General features: G+C 58.9%; 1 protein-coding gene across 4 annotated transcripts; it reads right to left on the reverse strand.

The window, feature by feature from the left end:
• Window positions 1–121: 121 nt before the first annotated feature.
• Window positions 122–8794, reverse strand: UBA7 (ubiquitin like modifier activating enzyme 7). 4 transcript variants are annotated; one of them, XM_039837790.1, is made up of 24 exons: window positions 8534–8794; window positions 8266–8434; window positions 8040–8174; window positions 7823–7929; window positions 7423–7513; window positions 7197–7332; window positions 6900–6997; window positions 6675–6821; window positions 6095–6277; window positions 5824–5931; window positions 5586–5666; window positions 5351–5506; window positions 5091–5256; window positions 4809–5011; window positions 4644–4705; window positions 4372–4555; window positions 4220–4285; window positions 3791–3962; window positions 3172–3254; window positions 2798–2890; window positions 2518–2709; window positions 966–1058; window positions 791–891; window positions 122–336 (listed from the first exon to the last, which is right to left on the reverse strand). In XM_039837790.1, the coding sequence occupies exons 1-24, from the start codon at window positions 8572–8574 to the stop codon at window positions 168–170; spliced, it is 3036 nt and encodes a 1011-aa protein (XP_039693724.1). In that variant the 5' UTR covers window positions 8575–8794; the 3' UTR covers window positions 122–167. The 4 variants fall into 4 exon arrangements, with proteins under 4 accessions (XP_039693724.1, XP_039693723.1, XP_039693725.1 ...); XM_039837789.1 differs by having other exon boundaries at window positions 8519–8793; XM_039837791.1 differs by having other exon boundaries at window positions 8507–8793.
• Between the last annotated feature and the right edge of the window lie 798 nt (window positions 8795–9592).

Raw genomic sequence — 9592 nt, forward strand, 5'->3', positions numbered from 1 at the left:
TGAGGCACAGCCCAGGCAAGCGAATCTAAAGAGACTTTCCCTCCCTCCAGGGGTCCCTGTGTGCCCTTGTCACACCCCGTGTGCATTACTGCCGTCCGTCCATCCCCCTCTCCACTTACTCTTTCCTTCAACAAGCATTTATTGAGGATCTACTGGGGTCACAGGATTCAGGGCTCGATATTGCTGTGCAATGGGGCTGCTTCCTTGCACAGCTCGTAGTGCAGGGGTGGAAAGGTAGTGTCTTCGTCCTCACCCTCACAGCTGAGCTCCAGTACCAGCACCTGCTGCTCTGGCTCAGGCACCTGGCCTGTCACCTGCCGCACCAGTTCTGTCACCCTGGCGTGTGTTGGGGGGAGAATTGGGGGAGATTTGGTAGATGAGCGGTGGCAGGAAGAGAGTAGCCTGGCATGGACTAGAGGGTGCCGCTGGGCCATAAGGAGCCTGAGCCAGGAGCAGGAGCAGCTCAAGACAGGAAACATCTGAAACTATTTTCAGAGCGGCTGGGGCTGGTAGGGCAGGCAGGAGGCAGGAAATTGCTAGTCCCCTGGGAGTGGGCTATGAAAGGGGGCTGAGCAGGGTGTGGAGAAGCTGGTGGGGGCTAGCCAAGCAGGCAGCTCCCGGAGGCCCCTCCTTGCCCCACCCCCAACCCATTTGCTGGCTCCATTTGGCAAAAGAAAGCTTCAGGGTGCGAGGGGACCAAATGGGGTTGGGAAGAGGAAGGGCTTCACGTCCCTCACTTCCAACCTCCAGGGACAGAACAAGACTTGGCTAAGGCCGGGTGTGGGCTCACCTAAGGGGCAGGTACTGGGCCTGCTTTTCAGGCGACCATCTCACTGAGTAGAGCACGGCCTTCCCTTGCAGCAGCATATTCACCTTCAGTCCATGTTGTTCCTAGAGAGAGACAGGTCAGGTGCCAGCTGGACCAGTTTGGGCCAGGCTTGGGAGTGGGGAGGAACAGGGCACACCTGGAGGTGGTCCAGGAGTGACTTCAGGGTCCTCTCGGGCTGCCCAGCAGGCACCTTCAGTCTGTCCCAACAGGTCCACGTCAGGCGATTGAACTGGGGGGTGATGGTGGAGAGAAGTCAGAAGCTTCCCTCACACAGCCTCCCCTACCCCAGTTACCAGCAGCTGATGGCCCCTTTCCTAGTGGAGGAGCTGGACTAGAGGCAGGAAGCAGAAGCCAGGGAGTGGGGGTGGAAGGTGGGATCTTGGCCCAGAGTCTCGACACCCTCCCCGCCCATGCTAGGGCCAGCACAGGAAATGGGGCTCTGGGGCCCCCACACAGGGAAACAAGCGATCCATCACACAGGCAGGTTGTGTGTGGGGGGTGGGGGGCGGTGCTTCCTGAGGAAGCAGGAGCAGGGCCGCTGAAGTCTCCGATAAAGCAGCTTATTCCTCAAATGCAAGGCTTGGAGCTGGGGAGGGGGGTAGGTTCATCCTGTCCCCTTGTGCTGTGCTTTCAGGGCCTTGGACTACTCATGGGCACACGTGGGCAAGGGGCACAGTGACCACTGGGTGGCAGGCAGACAGGAACCAGGACAGGAGGCCCTGCCAACCCCCCAGAAAATATAGTGGGGTCAAACAGAGACAAGACTAGAGGCGAGTTGGGGAGGTCCCCCCTCCACATCCACCATGGACAAAGGCAGCTTGTGTGCTAACTAGAGGCGGGGCCCCTCACAAAGGGGCTCTGTGCAGCTGTGCCCTGAGGGACCCCAGAGCTACTCAGCAAAGGGCCAGCGCTGGCCCATGACCTCTCCCCTCTCCCCTGGTGAGGACATTCTCTCTACCCCCTCTTCTGCACCCCAAGGAAATACCAACTACATAGAGCCTTGGCACACAGCCAGGGCCATTCATAGCCCTGCAGCTGAAAGAACACATGCGCACAAGCCCAGGAACACCCACTCGTGTGCTCACATGCACACTCATGAGAGCCCACGTTGAAGAAGAGCCCTGCACGCTCATCTGGTACACAGATGTGCAAGCATGCTCCCTCCACACCCACACGCCACAGGGTCAGGGATGCCCAGGCCCCAGCACACTCACACCTGTGACACGAACGCACATCCCCACGGGGCTGCAGACCCCACATCCATGGTGGCAGGGAGCTCAGTGCCCTTTAACTCAGCTCCGGGGCCGGCCAGGATCCCCATGCCATGCAGGCAGAAGTCAGGCTCTGTTCTGAGCTTTGGCCCTAGTCCCCCCTCCCCACTACCTCCCCCTCAGGGGCACTCCTGGGAAGGAGGGGCTGTGGGGAGATGTCTGGCTAGCTAATGAGTTAAAGCTGCAGCTCCCCCAGACGGGGCAGCAAAGGGTTGGGGGGCGGGGGGTGGTTGACGGCTGCTTCCTGTGTCTGACAGGTCCCAGCCTGGCTTTGCAGTAGTAGAAAAGGGACTGAAGGAGTCTTAAGGACTCCCCCATAGTCTGGGTCTTGGTTTGAGCCAGAAGCCAGAGCAGGGCTTGCTTGGGTAGGTGTAGGGAAAATGCAGGCTTGGTGTGGGTGGGGAGTCAGGGGCTCACCTTCTGGATGGCTGGGGCGCAAGGCACCCAGCGGCTGAAGTAGTTTTCAGCCAGGTGCAGATAGCTGTGGCGAAAGGCTCTGAGGGGTCGTGGCCCGCCCACCACCTTGTACAGCTCCAAGCCCACCAAACCCGCCACAGCCGCGGTACTGGTAGCAATGGCTGGGATAATCTGGCCCACGATTCTCTTGCTCTGTCAAGGACAAGAGATTTGGTCTGGGCCCAGGATGTAGGGCTAGATTTTGACCCAGACCTCCAGGCTGGAGCCCCAGCAGGGTTACCTGGGCGCGGTTAGCTGGTGGGATCCCATAATTCTGAGCTCTCAGGCTTGCCGCCGCCGCCACAAAGTCCACATGGAAGTTGCTGTCATCATCCTGTGAGGCCCAAGTTACAGTAGCATTAACACTGTTCCGTGCCCCTCACCATGGCTGACCATGTGCCACTACACAGATCTTCCCACAGTTCTCTCTGTGGATGCCCACAGCTCCCTACTTATCAGATAAGGGAGGAAACTTTGGCTCAGGGAAGGTGAGCTGCTTCTGGGGTCCTGCTGGGAGAAGTACTCAGGCCAAGGGGCTCCAAAGCTACCCTCTTAGCTCTTGACCTTTCCCGCAATCCCCCCAGCCCGGCTCTACACTCCCACTTGGGCTCCTACCTTCTCAAACTTCAGGGGCCTCAGCGGGGCATCCACACTCCAGACTTTTAGGGCTTCATGTAATCTCTGCACCTGCTCAGGGCCTGTCAGGGGAAGGAGCTATTTAGGGCGGTCCTCAGCCCCTATCTCCAGCACTCTCCCCGGAGCCTGGGGCCTCTTCTTGGTCTCTGCCAAGACCTATGGTCTCCACCACTTTCAGGAAGACCTCTGATTGATGCTGCTGTCTCCTCCGCAGCAGCTCCAGCCCACCCTCCTTCTCCGTGTATGTGTGTGTGTGTGTGTGTGTGCGCGTGTGCATGTTATGTGTATCTGTATGCATTCATGTGTGCTATGTGACTCTGTCTTCACCTGGGCACCGTAGCTAACTGCTCCCCAGGGCCCAATGGTTTGTGCTTTTCCGCTGAAAATCTGTTAAGGGAATAGGGGCTGGGGATGGGGTAGGCAGCAGGGAGGGGGCCTCCTGAGGGGCCAGAGGATGAGAGAGAAGCAAGGTCAGAGGGCCTGAGAGATAGTGAGTTCCCCTCAGGGTCCATAGGCCCCCTCTTCCTTTTATGGCAGGCTGAGGACAGGGTCAGGCCTTTGGGTGGCAGTATGGGGGAGGCAGGGCCAAGGACCTCACCAAGCTTAGCAGAAGCCAGGTCACTAGGAAAGATGGGGGCCAGGTCCTGGGGGCCAGGCAGCGGCAGCAACTTCAGCATTTCCCTGAGCGCAGGCTGGTCCTGTGAGCCAGGCAGCCCATGCATCTGGGCGTACAGGTTAGCTGCCGCCAGCACGTAGAGGACGTGCGTGTCCTGTAGTCAGACCAAGAGGAGGGGCAAATGCATGGGGGCGAGTGAGCATGTGTGGGTGCACACGATGGGGGGGTCACTGCCCTTTTGTGGATCCGTTTGAGTGCCTGCCTCTCTGCCTCATGTGTGGACACCCACATGTGCCCAAACATGGCTCTGTGTCCCAGCACCTGAGCATCTCTACAGAATGCAGAGGTGCCCATTTCTGTTCTCTGAGGCCACATTCCCATCTTGGGACTCCCAAGAGACCTCCCACTCACTTGATTGGCGTCAAATTCCAGAGGCTGGGGACACTGTGTGGGATCCGACCAGAAACGTGTTCCTTCCTTAAGAAGAGGAGATTACAAATGGAGGCTGCCGGGCTCAGTCTGGTCCCCTTGAGCCCTCAGCCTCCTGACCTCTAGCCACCCACTTTATTAGGCGGGAGATGCTTGAGTAGCTGCGTGATGCCATAATGGAAGCTTAGTTGCCAGTGACCGAGGGCCCACATCACACAGTCTTGCCAGGTCCGTGGACGACTTCTGAGGGCACCCAGCACCACCTGCTGCAGCGTCAGCAAGTCTGGCCCGTCCGTGTCTGCCAGTGAAGTAAGTGCCCTGCAGAGACGGAAGTTTGAGACTAAGCCCTGAAGACTCTGGTGCTGGGGGGTCCTGGACTCCCATCCATCCTTATTGATGGCCTTACTGTTGGCAGTTGATGGTCTCGGCAGACAGATGAAAGAGCCCCTCAAATTCATCCCGGGCCCACTGTTGGGGAGAGAGGAACCATAAGGTGTCAGGTGGGGAACAGGTCTGTAGCTGAGAACTGAGCCAAGGGGCAGGGGATCGGGGTCTCTGGGGTGCTTCCCACCTGCAGGGTATGCTCGACTGTGCTGGGGAAGTACCGCACAGTGCAGACAGGATATGGGGCATCCTCAGAAATAGTCGAGGTGGGAGCTCTGTATTCCTCAGTCACATGCGGTATGAACACTGAAGCACTGCCCCGGGTGCCCTGTGTGCCTGCCTCCAGCAGTGGCTTCAGATAGTGGGTGCAGCGAGCGGCCACATAGCGCCCTGGAAGGGGGGCAGAGGGTTAGGAGTGGGGTTGGCATGGCTTTAGACAAGGGTCTGAGCTCCAAGGCTGAGCACTCACGGGCTTGGAAACTGTCTAGGGCGGCAGCCACGCCATCCACACGCGAGAAAAATTCGTCCCCATAGATGTGCTCTGTAGTGGAATCCAGAGGGTCGGTGCGCGGGGTCACCCGCAAGTCTGAGTTCAGGCGGTGAGCGGCCTCTGCAGCCACCTCTGCCTTGGGCCTCTGAGAAGAAACGAGGGAGATGCTGGGTGGGGGGCGAGGAGATTTGTGGGAGGGCAGTCCAGGGCCGCGGGATGGGGCAGGGGCAGGCACTCACGCCAATGTCCTGGGTCCTGAAGAGGAACTGACGGCTGAGGTTGGAGTGCTCAACATGGTCCATATCAGCGACAGTCACACCCCCGCTGCCTCCGGCCCCCAGGCCCGCCAGGGCGAAGCCTTTGAGCAGCTCGCAGCCGATAGCACCAGCACCCACCTGCCAGCAGGAGCAGCCTTAGCCAGAGGGCCTGGCTCGGCCCTTCCACAGACGCTCCTAGTCTCACCACACAGCTCACCAGGAGGTAGTGCTGATGGCTCAGCTTCTCCTGAAAACCAGCCCCAAACACCGCGATTTGCCCATCGTAGCGGCAGCATCTCTAGGAGACAGAGACATAGGTCAGTGATGGCCGCTGTCCTGTGCTGCACATCCCTCTCACATTGAGTTTCCTGGGTCAGGACTTCAGGACTGTTCCTCCTGTTTCTACCCTAGTCATGAGTTTGGATGAGGCGTGCACCCCTACCCCAGGTTCTCACCGGTGAGCAGTCCTCAGGATTGGGAAGGTGCTCCCCATCTTCCGGGAGGCAGTCAAGGGCATCGAAGTACAGCCACTGGTCCAGGGGCATGAACTTCCTGGAGACTGCCTAGAGGCCATAACTTTAGTCTAGGGACTGCTGCCACGTCCTAACCCCTCAGATCCAGGCTGGGGGCTGCACCCAGGTTGGCGAAGCCTCCAGAGTCACTGTCTGGCACCCACAGTGGCTTCTGCACCCCTCCCAGCCCCACCCTGCCTGTGCCTGTGCCCACCTTCAGCACTTCCTGGGCAGCCACTGCACCCAGCACGGCTGCCATGGGGCTCAGGCCACCAGCACTACTCAGGGCGACTCTCCGCACGAGAGCCTCATCCAGCGGCTTTTCCAATGGCTCTCCTTCTGTCCCCCTCAGTGGTTCCAGGGCCCGAGCCAGGCCCACCACTCTCTCTGCATCAGCCTGTGGGGTAGGACTCTGTGGGCACAGCAGCCCCGGCCTGAGCTCCACTCCCCCACTCCAATCCTTCAGGCAGCCACCTCACTGTTCCACAGAAAAAGAAGCAGAAGCCTAAGTAGGGAGCAGACGATGCACCCTCACCAGAGGATGCCCAGTGCCAGACCTGGGTGCAGCTTCCAGCCCGGATCTGAGCAGTTAAGAGGTAGCGGGGGTCCCCAGGCTTTGTGCCTGATACTTTTGGAGTCTCAGCCTCGGGTCTGGAGATGTTTATCATCTCCTTTATATGAGTGGGAAACTGGCTCTGAATTCAAACTTGGATTCGTGAGATAGCCATTGTTGCCTCTGGGCAGCTGAGACGCTGATGAGACAGTGAGGGGGCAGGAGCCGTGGGGCCACTCACAGGATCCCAGGGCTGGGGCGGACGGCCACTGAGCTGCTGGAACTTGTGCAGTGCACGGAAGGCCTGATGCAGACAGTGGGCTCGGTGAACTTCCTGGGGACTCTGGGCCACCACACGGGGCTGGAGCAGAGCTGCATCCAAGGGCTCCTGCAGGTGTCACTAGTCTCAGCGACAGGTCCCTCAAGGCTCCCGAGCGCCCCACCTCAGATACCCTCGCACACTCACATGGCTCACAGTCTGGGAACTCTTGACCTCAATGACAGCCCCACCACGCAAGTAACAGGAGAAATTTGATGTGTCTCCAATCTCCAAGGTCCCGTCCTCTGGGGGAGGTCCGGCCTAGTTAGCATGACCTCTGAACTTGAGTAGTTTCCCACACCCCATCCTGTCTTGCATCTATGTTCTTGATCTCGCTCCACCCTGAGGAAGGCAGAGGCAGAACCCATCCCCAAGGACCAGGCTGCATCTGCCCCCAACGGGAGCTTGGGCCCTGGACCTGGAGTTGGAGTGGGGTTGGCTCACCCTGCACGTGGATAGGCCGGGGATCACAGTGGTTGAGCTCGATCATGCCCTCAATGCTCGAGAAAGTCACCAAATCCCCATTATGGAAGTAGTGGGCATCAGCCTCTTTTCTCAGAGTGAGAATGCCAGGGGAGCCCTGGAGAAAAGGTGGCTTGGCTCAGGGGTGCCTGTACCTGCCTTCCACAGCCTCTGGCAGCCCCTCCTTGGCCCACATCTTAGTGCCCACCTTGGAGATGTGCTGAATGGTAGCCGTCATAGGTTCTGCCTCTGTAGGGTCCTGCACAGTGAAGTTCTCACCAAAGTCACAGAACAACTGCCTGTGATGAGGCGGTAGGTATCACGGAGATGGTTAAGTGGTTAACCACATGACTATGATGAAAGGCAGGGGACAGCAAGGCAAGCCAAGAGGGCCAGAAAGCCGGGAGAGGCTGGGGAGCCGGAGTTTGAGAGAGTTACTGGAGCAGGTCGGGAGGCTGGGGTGATGGAAGCAGAGGGGCGGGATTGAGACCAGAATCAGGAGCGGATGCTGGGATAGGCGTGGGGCTGGGTGCAGGGGCACTCGAGCAAGCCTGGCTCTAGGGACAGCCGTCTGTGATATGGCAGTTTAGGCAGGCAGTCTCACTTACCCCACGAGGCCCCGGGTGTCAGCCACCAGAAAGCAGACTCCGTGCTTGTGGCACAAGGTACCCACCTTCAGCTGTTCCTCTAGGTTCGAGGTAGTCAGCACCACCACCTGGGTGGACTTCATGGTCAGCAGGGCCAGAACCACTGCCCAGCCTACTCTGCACCTATGGGCTGGAGAAGGGGACGGGGCTGGCATGGAGAGTGGGGCTGGGAGGGCACCTGGAAGTTCAGCAGCAGCTCCTCAGTGATGTCGCCTGTGTAGACGTGAACCTGAACAGCTCCATTGAGTTTGGCCAGAAGTTCTTGGGATGCCTCGGCCCTACTCCTTGCCAAGTCCTGCTCCGAGAGGAAGAACTAGAGAGAGACCCAGACCGGCTTGAGCAAGGAGATATCTCTTGGGCCCTACCCCCAGGTCTGAGAACCCATAACCCCCCAGGACCTTCACCTGGGCAGCCAGGTCAGACCAGCAGGTGGGGTGGGGATCATGCAGAGTGAGGCTGCCCACGCCCATGAGGACCAGGTTCTTGGCCACCTCAGCCCCCAGGCCCTGAAGACCTGACAGCAGGACCTTAGCCTCCTGAAGCCTCTGCATGGCTGGCAAGCCCAGCACATACCTGCGGATGGGAAATAAGAGGGCGGTCAACTGGAGATCAGAGCTCAAAAGTCCACCCCGCTCCCCTCCCTACCTCGGGCCTCACAGCTGCCGTGAATACCGGCCCTCATCCAGCAACTTGGAGGGCTCCAGGACATCCATCCCGAGGGCTGGGGCTGGACAGTGGGTTGCAGAGCTTATAGATAGGGTCCCTGTGGGAGGCGGTGCCAGCAGGTGCCAGTGCCCAGCTGTGGCTGGTGCAAACAGGCACTGAGGCTAAGGGAGTGAAGGACGCTGCTGGTGATAGCTTTCTTCTTGGTTTCTCTGTCATTTCTGGAGAAAACAAAACTGAAAGTGAAACTAGACTCCGACCTGGTTCCTGATCCTGCCTCCAGCCCGCACTGGGCAGCCTCGCCTGGCAGCTCTGGGTCACAGGTGCGGTGGGAGTTCTGTTTGGCCTCTGGGGGAGCAGGTAGGGGGCAGGCCATGGGAGGGACCCATGTGGGCAGCATACAAGTCTCCTGTGGCTTCCTAGGTGTTCCAACCCTCAGGCCCCTGTGCCCCTCAGGTGCCACTGCCTGAATGGGCTTCCTGCCCAGAGTGCTGGTGGCAGTTCTTTGTCCTGAGGACTCGCCTGGGGGCCTGCTGTCCCCCACACAGAGACTGAGAGATCCTAGAGAGCAGAGTTCGTCCCAGCCCCAAGGCTGTGGGAGCTTATGGTTATGTTGACCCACCCCCAGGGGCCAAACCGCAGACCTGGGTGGAGGCTGGCATCTTTGGGAGTGCCTGCTGGGCCCTGAGCTATCTCCTCAGAGAATAAGGATTCCTTCTTGCCCACAGCTGCCAGACCAGGACAGACAGCAGGAGGACAGTCCTGGGTGTCCAGTCAAGGGTCAGTCCCAGACTTCAGAGAGGGCGGTCAGTCTCCGAGTGCCAGCCTTGAGAGTGGGAGGCATGGTGCAACCGTAAGCACGTGTGTCCTTATTTTTCCTTTAAAATTTTATTTTGAAATAATTATAGACTCAAAGGAAGTTGCAAAAATAGTACAGAGCTTTTGGAGGGTGGCGACAGAGTCTATAAAACCGCCTGGGAGCCAGAGCTGTCGGATCCCCTCCTGTTCTACTTCCCGTTGCAGCCAATAAAAACCCTTCGTACTGTTCAAAAAAACAAACAAACAAAA

The sequence above is a fragment of the Pteropus medius genome, unplaced genomic scaffold, assembly GCF_902729225.1.
Source record: "Pteropus medius unplaced genomic scaffold, Ma_sr-lr_union100, whole genome shotgun sequence".
In the NCBI taxonomy this organism is placed as follows: Eukaryota; Metazoa; Chordata; class Mammalia; order Chiroptera; family Pteropodidae; genus Pteropus; species Pteropus medius.